Source organism: Paracoccidioides lutzii (assembly GCF_000150705.2).
Source record: "Paracoccidioides lutzii Pb01 unplaced genomic scaffold supercont2.6, whole genome shotgun sequence".
Classification (NCBI taxonomy): Eukaryota; Fungi; Ascomycota; class Eurotiomycetes; order Onygenales; family Ajellomycetaceae; genus Paracoccidioides; species Paracoccidioides lutzii.
The window spans coordinates 323,598-335,938 of NW_015440952.1; the positions used below are offsets into that span (position 1 = coordinate 323,598).

The window sequence follows — 12,341 nt, forward strand, 5'->3', positions numbered from 1 at the left end:
TTTTATTCTTTTATCTATTATAGCTACTTGATGTAAGTTTGTTTTTACTAAAGAGAGTATATGATTAACAAATTGAATCAAACATAAAATTTAACATCAATTATATTGATAAAAAGAAGTTTTAGAGTCTACATACTACAGCTAAAAAGAAGATATTGAAGAATATGACTATTAAAATAGATTTAAAATTATAAACTTAATGCTATACAATTTAAAAAAGATTTTTATATACTTATATTGTTAATTATATATATCTATCTCTTGTAAAACTGCTTATAGATCTCAATTGTTCTGAACCTTGAAGACTTCTTATAATGTGATTCAATCAGAATATAAGTTTAACAATATCAAGCAATATATCAAGCATTGTATACAAAGTTCCTCTAGTCAATCAAACTATATCAATTGATTTTAAAGTGTCAGCTAGTCATTCATAGTGCTGTTATTCTGACATAGAAAAACAAGATCTTATAGACTGCAAATGAGAAGCAAAAATGCAAGTGAGGATGAGGACATGTTTATAACACTCAGCAAGGTATTCTAACAGCAGAGAAAGGAGGACTCAAGCTGTTCAACAAGCTACAAAGATAATGATGAAAAATTCAAATCAGTCTCCTAAAAAGCAGGTACTAGTACATTGCAGCAAATGTCATAGTATGGAACATAAAGCCCCTGCATGTCCATAGAATTAAGGAATAATTATATATGTATAATTCATTATAATAGTGATAAAATTAAAGATTTCTTGAATATGTAGGGACGTGGCCAACTCGGTGATCGCTTACATTAATATCATGTGATCTCACTGTTTTCAGACTCTCCTTTGCTTTCTTCTAGAGCTTTCCAAACTTTGCCTGTCGTGAAATTCCAAACAGTAAAATCTTCCACCACGCATGTTTCAAACAACTGTCAGGACGGCTTCTCTATCCAGTCTCAGTCTGTCTTTTCTCTTATACAGTCAGGGTGTTGATCAACTTCCTCTACAGCAGCTCCTCAATCCACTACCATTGTCTCAACTGTGAGTGTTTTTCCCCCGCTCTTCATTCTCTACGTTTTCGGCTCTATGATGAGACTTCTTAGCTGGCACCAGTCCTAGAAAGATTTGTTCTCTGTTTGTTGCGGATTAGCTTTGCAATGGCTTATATAGCCTTGTTTCTGATGTTTTGTTTTCTCCCACGCTTTTGCCCTCTTGTTGTATTGGTTTGTTCGTTGAACAGAACTAACAATTCCTCAGAATTTTATAGGTGAAGAACCTTCCCCAACGGCCATTATCACAACCCGTTTCTAGGGTCAGAATAATACAATAGTAGAGAAATAGAAAGAATTCCGACCACCTGCCAAAAAATTTATAATAATGGTGCTCCACAATCCTAACAATTGGCACTGGGTGAACAAGGATGCCTCTACGTGGACCAAGGACTACTTGCAAAAGACGCTTTCTACCATCTCTGCAGAGGAGAATGGGGTGACTGCTCAGATAAAAAGAGTCATCAGCATGGATGGCGACGTAGATGTCAGCCAACGGAAAGGCAAGGTTATCACATTATTTGATGTTAAACTACAATTAGAGTATGAAGGTTAGCACACCTCTCTATCAACGGCTTTGACCCCATTGTGTGGATAGACGTGAGCTGAGCTTGGCTGTTACTAGGTAAGACGAGCGACGGTGAGGAAGTAAGCGGCTCAATCCACATCCCGGAGGTCGCCCACGACACCGAGGAAGACCAGTATGTCGTACGTTCCCTAGCTAGACCCTTGATCATGTTCGTTTCTCTTGTAGATTGATGACCCGTTTTATAACAAACGAGGAATGTGAATAGTTTGATATTGGTATCTACTCCGAATCTGCCTCGAAGCAACCGGTGAAAGACCTTGTGCGCTCTAAACTCGTCCCTGAAATTCGCAAGGAGTTGGCAAAATTAGGTGCTGCTTTGATTACCGAACATGGGAAGGATATCCAGCATGCACCCGGATCAAACCCTTCGAGTGGCTTTGCGACTCCTGCACACCTACCCAAGACCACCACGCCAGCCCCAAGTACCTCCACACCCAGCGCTACAACCACCGGTGCAGTTACCGTTAATACTACAACTGTTACTGCCACAGACGAATTCCGCACAACAGCAGAAGAGCTCTATACAACCTTCACCGATCCTCAGCGTATTGCCGCTTTCACTCGTGGCGCTCCTCGACGGTTTGACGGTGCGAAGGCTGGCGGCAAATTCTCCATCTTCGATGGCAACGTCGAGGGTGAATATGTCAAGATAGAGCCCTCTACAAATATTGTTCAGAAATGGAGGCTTGCCCAGTGGCCCGAGGGTCACTATTCCACGCTTGAAATCAAATTTGATCAGAATGATGTGGACAAAGTTACCAACATGCGTGTTGAATGGGAGGGTGTCCCTGTAGGGCAGGAAGAGGTTGTCAAGCGGAACTGGGAAGGGTACTATGTTCGAAGCATTAAGCAGACTTTTGGGTACGTTTGATACTTTCATTTCTCACCCCTTTACTCCCATACAATTATCCAGACTGCCAACGCCCTGGGTCATTCTCTGATAGTCCTTCGCTCTCAATATCGACATTTGCACACTCCTGGACAAATTTACTGACCATTGCATTCTTTGCCTCTTTGCTTCTTGCTGTAGGTTTGGTACGATACTCTAATTTTCTCTGAACCGTACAAATTATATCGAAAAATAATGACGTTCGTTCGGTTGGTTGTTCTTTGACATGGAAAAGTTCCTCCGGTCAAATTTGCATCAACCTTGAAAGAGTATCAACGATTCCACATGACCGATACCTAATTGAGGTGTTGAAAGAAGATCCTTTGTTGTCTTTTTATCAGCTCACTTCTTCTTTTCTCCTTTTATCCACTAGTTCCATCTGGCTAGATTCTTTGTTCAAACTGGTGCAGGTGTTGGGCAATTACAAAAATGACTATTTTTGGAGGAAAGATCTGTCTTGCTCAAAATATATTGGAGTTGTCATGTTAGAGTAGCCATTCAATATCCGTAATTGCATGTTGATAAACGATTGCATCCATCTTGCTTGTTTGAAGTGGTATTCTAGAGGTAGTTGGTCAATTTCTTCTATGTCTGAGAATCAGTCATATCAATTCTCAAATTCTTAATCAACCTATAGTTAACTGAGATTAATTACCTCTATACATCCTGAGCACCCGCACAGCTCCACTTACATATTGCGAATTTTATATACACACATTTCTACTATAGCCCCAGCCCCACTTCCCAACCCCTCTCATTGACATAACCCGCTCTCAGCAAGCCTCTCACTCACAAAGAAAATCCTCGTTTCACCTAGAGCCATAGGCACCGGCAACCGCCCATTTGAATCCACTGGCAACAGCCTGACACGAATAAATGTCCATAATTTTCATACCGGCCGCGTAAGCCGTTCCACCCTGATTCTATGTGTAAAACGAGTCGGAGGAACCAAGGCTAGAAAGAATAGTGATGACTTGCTTGCCATCAAAACCGCGATCCTACTGCTGGCTTGGTAAATAGTTATCTTGACCCAGCAATTTTTGCAAAAAGCTTTCAGGTCAGGGCCAAGGGTATACCTATTGGTGATGGATGCGTACTTTACGTGTAAGATAATTGGCATCATCCGATGATGCCTTCTCATGTTGTTGGTTTTTGTAGTGAGCTGATATAGTGTGCTGTATTATAGTGGGATAGCCAGGTAGATCATTTCCACCCGCGTAACGCTGTTCTTGGCCAGCATAAATTATTGGAATTCAGTCCGCGAGTATTGTAAAGACTAGCACATTCTGGGCCAGAGATATGTCATTGGTGTAATTGACTTGATGGTAACAGAGCTTTTTTATTTTTATTTTATTTTATTTATTTTTGGAGAAATGGGGTAGGATTCGTTACATCTTGCGAATCTTGGGGTATTGTGGTTATTGTGGTTTTCAGCGACGGTTCCCGGGAGAGAAGAGTCTGCACAAGTATTCTTTGCTGTGTTGATCATATCGCAAATACTCTGGATGTTTGCACGAGGAGACCTGAAGGCTTCTAGAGGATAATCTAGAAACTGATTGCTCAGTCGTGAACAAAGAAGCGTGTTGTAAAAATGATCTCTCTGTAATACTTCCCCCATGGAATATACACAGGCAACACCATTGAAGCGTGCCTAGAATGGTTTTTGTACATGTTTTACGGTGTCAACTCGAAGACAGTCGACTGAGGAAACTGTCAGTTCCAAGATTTCAATACTGGATGGGCCGATGAGTAAGGCGAGGAGGAAAGGATTAAGGTGCCGGAGTGTTTGGAAACAAGCACAGAAACGTAGCTGTTGAAAATGCCCCCCAACAGCTGGACTTGAGGTGTCAACGTCTGGAAACGACAGCGTATCATCCCCAAGACAACAGTTCTCAACATTGGCTTGGTCATCATAATTCGTGATGGGGCAATATGAGTGAAAATAGCTGTTATTATTGAACTGAACGACTCGACTGTAATCGACATGATGACTAGGACCAGCGTAACCCTAAGAAAACATAAGGATCAAGGCAGGCAGGCAGATGAGGGTGCATATATTCTGGTATTACCATGCGATTCGCAACTGCATCGACCATGAGATACATCCCACGATGGTGAATTCCAGTGTTGAGTGCCCTAAGGTCATCAGGAGATCCATGAATGAGGTTCCACATCGTATCTATTATGAAGACTCAACCAGCTAGGCAACCATCATAAAGAGATGTGACTGAATCCCTATTTTGGGGCATTATAGATCTTCTGCTCACATGTCTCGCTGCTAATACCCATGGAAGGAGATCCCATAGCTGGCTGGCTGAGAGTGCTGATTCGAGAAATGAGAAATTAGATTGCTGTGAATCCCATGTTCTGGATGTAACCAGCCTTTCCAATTTTCAGGAAAATGGTCTAGGGAGACCTGGATGAGCAAGAGAGGTCCATTTGAAATGATTACCAGCTAAAATTCATCACAGTATATATATATATATATATATAGATGTTAGATTAGGTATGCCCCATGATCACTGGAAGATGAATGCCATTGAAAGTAAGATAAAGGTTCCTTAGTCGAGTTTTAGTGTCGCACACAGCAGTGGTAGATCCATCAGCCTTCCGAAACGGTCTGTGAGAAGGAAATACATCGATTTCGAATGCCATTCTACTGGAGTTACAGCAATCACTGTTCGTATCACAACAAGAGCAGAGATTGAAGCCTCAAGGAAAGGGAACTTCATGACATGAAGTCTTAGACGTTCCTTTCCTGGTATCCTTAACAAAAAGGTATTGAATAATAGACGTTCATACCTTAGACACAACGACAACCCCCTCTGTCTCCGGTTGCTTCAACACTTCTGGTCTTGTTAGGATCTCGGGAGTATCACTGACGGGACCTGATTTCTCGCGCGATGATCTTTCTCATGTCAACTTAAACACGTGGGCAGTCTGTACCAGCCTCGTCAGCAAGGATACCTGCGGAGTAATGTAGCATAAGAATCCGGGGTGCATCCGGGTATCTGGGCACAAGCGCAGTGAAGTCGGTTCTGGAATGTAACTCTGCTCGTCAAAAAGCGTTGGCTTACAGCGCGGGAGACCGGATATTGCTTGCTTTATTCCCGGTTCCCATTAAGACGAAACCTGCTAAATTATATACGAGTCACTCCCATAACGATAGAAATGCCGTGACAAGGTACGCAGAATTAACGGGAGTATTCAATGTCTGACTGATCATCCGGCGTATTCCGCAGGGGTGATAGAGTAGACGTTAGTTAGAAAAGGGGGTTAAGAGTTTGATAGAGCCTAAACTTTAACTAAGAAGCCCCGATAATGGGGGTAGTTAATGGCCTTTGCTTAACTAACCAAACTCCGTATAGTTAACTAACTAGGTCTCGCTAAGTTGGTGAATCTAGCTAGAACATACAAAAGGATACAAATATGGGATTCATGAATTTCAGACTGCTTATATATAGTTAGTTATATAGATAGATAGAATCAGATGTTTTTGATAACGACAGCTATCTCAATATAGCTCAATTTAATAAGAAAATTGATATAGAAAGAACTAAATAATGAAGAAATCAACTGAAATATGAATGTAGTGAGTGAAAGGGAGGTCCGATGAGAGGAATCAACATTTGAAATCCAAAGGTTAGTTAAGATAATAATTACAAGTTAATCCATATAGTTAATAGGTTTACTAAGTTAGTTACCTGATTCATGGCTAATCTTCTTCATGTTTGTTTATCCTCAGATTTTACGCTGCAGCACTATCATCGTAACAGCTGTAAAGTAGGTTCTGTGCCAAGTTAGACTCCGAGAATAGTTACATTGACCTACCGTCACTTTTCCGACAAGTGGTTTTCAATGACCAGATTCTCACTTCTGGTTGCAGATCACAGCTGGGAACTTGAAGAGGATGTGTCTGCAGAAGCACGTGGAAACTGTTTACGCAGTCGGAGATATAACTACCAGGTTCAAGCCCCTACTTCAGAACCCAATTCCTTTATCTTGGGATTTCGCATTATCATCGCGAAGACCGCTGGTCATTGAGATTGTGCTGTGGGAATATGTCAAAGTGGAACATTGAAATAAATATTCAACTCACACTAGCTAACTATCTATTATCGCCTTGCTTCGAGACCGTGGAGTTTCCAGTTGCCCATTATCTAATAGTCACTGGAGCGGAAGATCAGTAATTGTCCACTCCTCTGGTGCTCGCCAATTCTTCGAACACTTTACCGGTTGAATTACCCTCAATGCTTGCCTTTTTTCTTTGCACTGTTTGGGTGCTCTCGTTGTTCCGGGTGGTGCAGGCTCAATCCCAAGATCCACTTGGGTTAAAAGCCACTGGCTCATTAGATGCGTGGATTGCAAAGGAAAGCCCGTATGCCCTACAGGCGCTCCTAGCCAATATTGGAGCAGATGGTACAAAGGCAAAAGGTGCAGCTGCTGGTATTGTCATTGCAAGCCCTAGCAAAAGCGACCCTGATTGTATGTCAAAGATTACCTCCCGCTTATTTGCAGTTATCAGCTAACACACTTCCAGACTTTTTTACTTGGACTCGAGATGCTGCCTTAGTATTCAAAGGCCTTGTGGATGCCTTTATTTCCGGGAACACTGGTCTTCAACCGAAACTTCATGAATTTATCAGCTCACAAGCCCGCCTTCAGACAGTGTCTAATCCTTCGGGAGGGCTCTCATCGGGTGGCCCTGGTGAACCTAAATTTCATGTCGACATGTCACCATTCAATGGTGACTGGGGTCGACCCCAAAGAGATGGACCTGCCTTGAGGGCAACTGCTATGATTTCTTATGCGAGATGGCTCGTTGTGAGTTCCCCGACCGTATATCACTACACATAAATGCTAACGTGACTCCAAGGCAAATGGGTACTCTGATACTGCGAAATCGATAGTTTGGCCTGTGGTCCAGAACGACCTTTCTTATGTGAGCCAGTTCTGGAGCTTTTCTGGCTATGGTATGCATGAATATACTGATATCCATTGTAAGATTTCTGGGAGCTGACTTCATTTAGATCTCTGGGAGGAGATAAACAGCATGTCCTTTTTTACAACAGCGGTGCAGCATCGCGCTCTTGTTGAAGGCGCAAGACTTGCACGTCAGTTAGGACTCACCTGCCGGAACTGCGAATCCCAAGCTCCTCAGATTCTCTGTTCTCTGCAGAATTACTGGACGGGTTCCTATATCAATTCCAATACCGGCGGTGGTAGGTCTGGTAAAGACACTAACTCTATTCTCGCAAGCATTCACACATTTGACCCTGAGGCTGCTTGTGATGACACGACTTTCCAACCTTGTTCCGCTAAATCACTGGCAAACCATAAGGTGGTAACAGATGCTTTCCGTTCTCTATATGCTTTGAATTCTGGTATCCCAGCAGGTTCAGCCGTTTCGGTCGGTCGATATCCTGAAGATCTCTACTATGGCGGGAACCCCTGGTATCTGAGTACCTTTGCCGCAGCGGAGCAGTTGTATGATGCTATTTACCAGTGGCAAAGGATTGGTTCGATTTCGATTACCAATGTGTCACTTCCTTTCTTTCGAGATGTTTATGGTTCTGCCATGATTGGAACTTATTCGTCTTCCAGTTCAGCTTTCAAGTCGATAATAGAGGCTGTAAGAAATTATGCAGATGGATTCCTAGCTATTGCGGTAAGCTAAATTTGACCCACTGTCAAGTAATCCGTGTTGATTTCTTCTTGGAGCAATATACTTAACGTGGTCATCATTTTATCTAGCAAAAATACACCCCAGAGTCCGGCGCTCTGGCCGAGCAATTCTCCCGGGACACTGGGACCCCTCTGTCAGCAGGTGATTTGACATGGTCATACGCCTCGTTCCTTACGGCTATTGCCCGACGTAGTTCAATTGTCCCAGATCCTTGGGGAGAGACCGACGCTAACGGCATCCCGAAAACTTGTCAAGCTACGTCAGCGACCGGGCCTTACATCACAGCAACTAATACTAATTGGCCGTCGAACCTCACACCTATCAAGAGAACGGCGACGCCCACATCTACTTCCACAGCTTCCACCACATCATCATTTCCATGCGTCACCCCTGGCTCTGTCAACGTGACATTCAATCAAATCGCTACAACTTTATTTGGCCAGATGATTCTCCTCGTCGGCTCCATTCCAGAGCTCGGGTCCTGGGCACCTGGATCTGCAATTGCCCTCTCTGCGGACCAGTATTCCGATGCCAACCATTTGTGGTATAAAACTATTACATTGAGTGCAGGCCAAAAGTTCGAATATAAATATATTCGTCAGGAAACGGACGGTAATATCGTGTGGGAGAGTGGCTCCAACCGCCTCTATACCGTACCGCGTGGATGTAATATTTATACGGCAAGGAGGGAAGACAATTGGCGTTCGCAATGGGCATTTTATACAGAAGAGACGCAAACATGGTATGCTAGGAAAGATTGAAATGAATAAGGGATTATGAGGGACCGCATATCCGCTGTCAATTCATCTCTGAGAATCCAGTCATCAAAATCCAAAATCCCGAAACAATTACCGTTTCTTAGCTAGTCGACTTGGCCATTAACATCAAGATTCGCCCTAGAGCGATCAAATTTAAGGTCTATCGTGGGTAGAAGTTTTGCAAGGGTTGCAAATGAGTTGGTGCTATACTAGAATAGGAAAATCCTATGTGTAACTAACTAACAAGCATACAGGCACGGTTTAGATGTTTTATCTACTATTTAACCTGGAAAAGAACGTCTTTTTTCCCGCGGATTAGTATTTCAGCGGCTTAGTTAACTTAAGAAACGGATTATTCTAATATTGGATTAGGATTTCCTAGGGAAATGGTTGAATGTGCAGTTACTTAACGGGGTTTCGATCCAAACGCGAATTTCCCGTCTGTGCACAAAACATTAAGCTTGACGAATTCGCCGAGGAGCAATCCTTGCCTTTCAGCATTGGATCTTCCGGCAGGTTGATGCTGGGATGGAGAAGATGTCCATCCCATGGAGCCTTTTAGGCTGTCTTCAAACCCTTCAACATCTTCCTGCAAACGTCGTGGGCCAAGGAGTTAATGCATGACAGACATTTATGTGCTGTTTTCCCTTCCCCATATCCCCTAATATGCAAAGCGACTCAGGACGGAAGTATCGCATTATATTCGCACGGGATATACCATGAGCAATCATGATTCCATAAATATCGTATGCCTGAATTTTCCCACCGATTTCTCCTCCAGACCAAATTTTGTTACGAGAAATCACGGATTGTTTTTCACCTTCAAGCTGTTCTAAACGGTATTGCAATGCCTTCCTTTTGCTTTTATTATTCGCTTTTGCCACGAATAGTCGTCTTGATTTCGAATGGTCGTCGGTCAACTTAGCAATGATTTCCAAGTGATTCCCCTTAATACTACGATATCTAAAGTTGCTGACGTTCTGTTTCTTTTTGGTGCAAGAGTGCAGCAATTCATCGATTCGCGCAGTGATCCGGTGATAACGAGCTTTGCCATTTTGAACAAGGGAACAAGTCACAGGTTGTCTGAGATTCTTATAATGTTCCCCCCCACTTTTATTTAAAAGCAGTAAGAACGTTGTCCTCTTTTCCCTTTCCGAACAATTGGCGGAGAAGAATTGTGAAGTCAGTCGGAAGAATCAGCCAGCAAACTTTGATTCCTACCTTAACGCAGACCAATTACCCAATAATGTTAGGATGTCGTTCCCTGGCGCTTTACCAATGTTAAATACTAATCAAGAGCCGTTTCGACCTTCGGAATGGCTGCTTTCACCTAATAGCTACTTGGTGCAGCAGGATAGTCGTGGAGAAGGGCAAGCTTCCGCTCCCGTTGCATTGATGGAAACTGGACTCGAAACTGAGTTTAGAATGAGGCAGCGTGTCTCCTTAGTTTGCCTTCCGTGCCGTAATAGACATGTAAAGTGCGACTCTGGTTTACCAAGCTGTTCCCGACGCAAATTCGATGACAGGCAATGCAAATATATGCAATCTCGGAGAGGAGGGCACAACAAGATTACATCGCGTGATGTCCATAGTTCGGTCACAAAGTCACCACCCAAAGCATCGGATTCCAACCATTCGTCTTTAAGGGAGCACATCAGTGGCCCAACGGACAACGATTCAGATAGTACAGGAGTGATGGAAGGGGGCACCGGCTTTGGAAACCTGGTACCATTGAATTCACCAATACTAGACCGACTTCTTGAATGCTACTATTCTTTCTTCCACGAACCACATCCGATGATCCTCCCTAAGCAGCAATTCCTGGAACGGAACGATTGTAGGTTGACGGGAAATCTCTCGAAGCTGTGGTTGCAGTCATGCGATACATTGCTCGTTATGTGGCTGCTGCCCGTTTCCCGAGCCTTCAAAAGCCTGTCGAAGACTTTATTGTTCTCCTCAGAACTACCTAAAAACGGTTTATCAGTACAAGCTTTCACGTTGTACTCTACCGCTGTGCATTGGAACAACGAGGAGGTGCGTGCACGAGAAATACTGGATATTGCTAGCCGCTTGGCTTTGGAGATTGACCTACACCCCCGAAATTTCGCCTTCCAGTACTGAGAGGGGAACCCTGTTCTGGAAGAGATCTGGAGAAGGACTTGGTGGCTGCTTTACGTCGTTGATTCGCTATATGCAGGCAACTGCCATGCTCCAAGATTCGTGCTATGGAGCGTGGATACTGATGTTGAGCTGCCGTGGGAGGAGGAGGACTTCCATTCAGGGATGGGTAATCCTGTAATACTACAGTTTTTTGGTGTGGTTGTGTAGTGGAATACGCTAATCCACCCTTGACAGAATATCCCAAGACCAAGGACTCTACTTGAGTTTGACGATGGGGAATTCGATGCGGTTGATGTAGTGTTCTCTTCATTTGCCTATCTAATCAATGCTTCACGTATTCTAGGCATTGCTTTGGCGGTTGGCTCCGATAATGGTAACCCAATAGATCCAGCAGTTGACCATGCAAATTCCGGTTTGATATCTTGGGTATTCCATCTGTCCGATGTCAAGCGAGAGCTGGTAACTAGTAAAGGAAAGGTAGATCCAATATTATTCCTCGCACATATGCTGATTCAAACGTGAGTAATATTGAGTTTGCCTCTCGCAATCGGGTCCTCCTATTCCATTGAGAAGTCTGTTTTATTTATTTATTTATTTTTTGTATTTGGCAAGTGACAACCCCTAGAACAACTATCTATCTTCACCGTCCCTGCTCAAAGCTTTTATGCAACACTACGGAAAACATCTCCAAATGCGCACCTCCTCCACTACCTCAGCGGCTCACCCATGCTGCTCAGGAAGCCTACCAGCTGCACACCGTGAAAGTGTTAAACGCCGCCGAAAAGATTTCCAAACTGCTAGCTCTCCCGACCCCCCTTGGTGAGCAATCCCAATTCATTGTATGCATGGTGGCGCTCTCAGAAATCGCGTAGCTATCCGTTTGTATATTCGATGCCAACATTGGCACGGGCCGTGAAATCAAGGAACTCATTCGAGTCAACATAGGTGCTCTAAAGGCACACGAAAAGATCTGGCCATTAGGCCGCAAAACACTGTATGAAGTAAAACTGAATGCGCGAGAGGTTTTCACTCTCCAGAAGATTGATTTTCAATCTACTTCTGATTCGGTGCCAGATCCTGAAGAGTTCTCCACTTCCACCACTAAAATCTCAGCGTCTGGGCAGACATGAAAGATACCATGGCTGATTTTGGATGAGTTGGCGTTGAATCTTTTATTTGACGCCTTTTTCTTCTTCACAATGGTTTCCAGTTCTTAAACGAATGATCCCGGATGATTACGCCGTCAAATTATCGGATGATGAAGTTGTCGGG

The 12,341-nt window shown here is 43.5% G+C and overlaps 5 protein-coding genes across 5 annotated transcripts; 3 read left to right on the forward strand and 2 right to left on the reverse strand.

Moving 5' to 3' along the window:
- Nucleotides 1-1,354: 1,354 nt before the first annotated feature.
- Nucleotides 1,355-2,486, forward strand: PAAG_02686 (Hsp90 co-chaperone AHA1; the record flags this gene model as incomplete). The annotated part of the gene is made up of 3 exons (XM_002795164.2): nucleotides 1,355-1,577; nucleotides 1,652-1,734; nucleotides 1,821-2,486. The coding sequence occupies 3 exons, from the start codon at nucleotides 1,355-1,357 to the stop codon at nucleotides 2,484-2,486; spliced, it is 972 nt and encodes a 323-aa protein (XP_002795210.2).
- An 827-nt stretch (nucleotides 2,487-3,313) lies between these two features.
- On the reverse strand, nucleotides 3,314-4,678 carry PAAG_02687 (alpha-amylase B; the record flags this gene model as incomplete). Its single annotated transcript, XM_015844720.1, has 6 exons — nucleotides 3,314-3,427; nucleotides 3,602-3,727; nucleotides 3,788-3,822; nucleotides 3,897-4,155; nucleotides 4,183-4,512; nucleotides 4,574-4,678. The coding sequence occupies 6 exons, from the start codon at nucleotides 4,676-4,678 to the stop codon at nucleotides 3,314-3,316; spliced, it is 969 nt and encodes a 322-aa protein (XP_015701798.1).
- Nucleotides 4,679-6,754: 2,076 nt separating this feature from the next.
- On the forward strand, nucleotides 6,755-8,951 carry PAAG_02688 (glucoamylase; the record flags this gene model as incomplete). Its single annotated transcript, XM_015844721.1, has 5 exons — nucleotides 6,755-6,989; nucleotides 7,045-7,328; nucleotides 7,381-7,477; nucleotides 7,535-8,172; nucleotides 8,259-8,951. 5 exons carry the CDS (start codon nucleotides 6,755-6,757, stop codon nucleotides 8,949-8,951), a joined length of 1,947 nt encoding a protein of 648 aa, XP_015701799.1.
- A 403-nt stretch (nucleotides 8,952-9,354) lies between these two features.
- Nucleotides 9,355-10,002, reverse strand: PAAG_02689 (hypothetical protein; the record flags this gene model as incomplete). Its single annotated transcript, XM_002795167.1, has 4 exons — nucleotides 9,355-9,537; nucleotides 9,578-9,609; nucleotides 9,667-9,842; nucleotides 9,926-10,002. The coding sequence occupies 4 exons, from the start codon at nucleotides 10,000-10,002 to the stop codon at nucleotides 9,355-9,357; spliced, it is 468 nt and encodes a 155-aa protein (XP_002795213.1).
- Nucleotides 10,003-10,202: 200 nt separating this feature from the next.
- Nucleotides 10,203-12,199, forward strand: PAAG_02690 (C6 zinc finger domain-containing protein; the record flags this gene model as incomplete). The annotated part of the gene is made up of 5 exons (XM_015844722.1): nucleotides 10,203-11,062; nucleotides 11,165-11,243; nucleotides 11,304-11,587; nucleotides 11,695-11,908; nucleotides 11,942-12,199. The coding sequence occupies 5 exons, from the start codon at nucleotides 10,203-10,205 to the stop codon at nucleotides 12,197-12,199; spliced, it is 1,695 nt and encodes a 564-aa protein (XP_015701800.1).
- Between the last annotated feature and the right edge of the window lie 142 nt (nucleotides 12,200-12,341).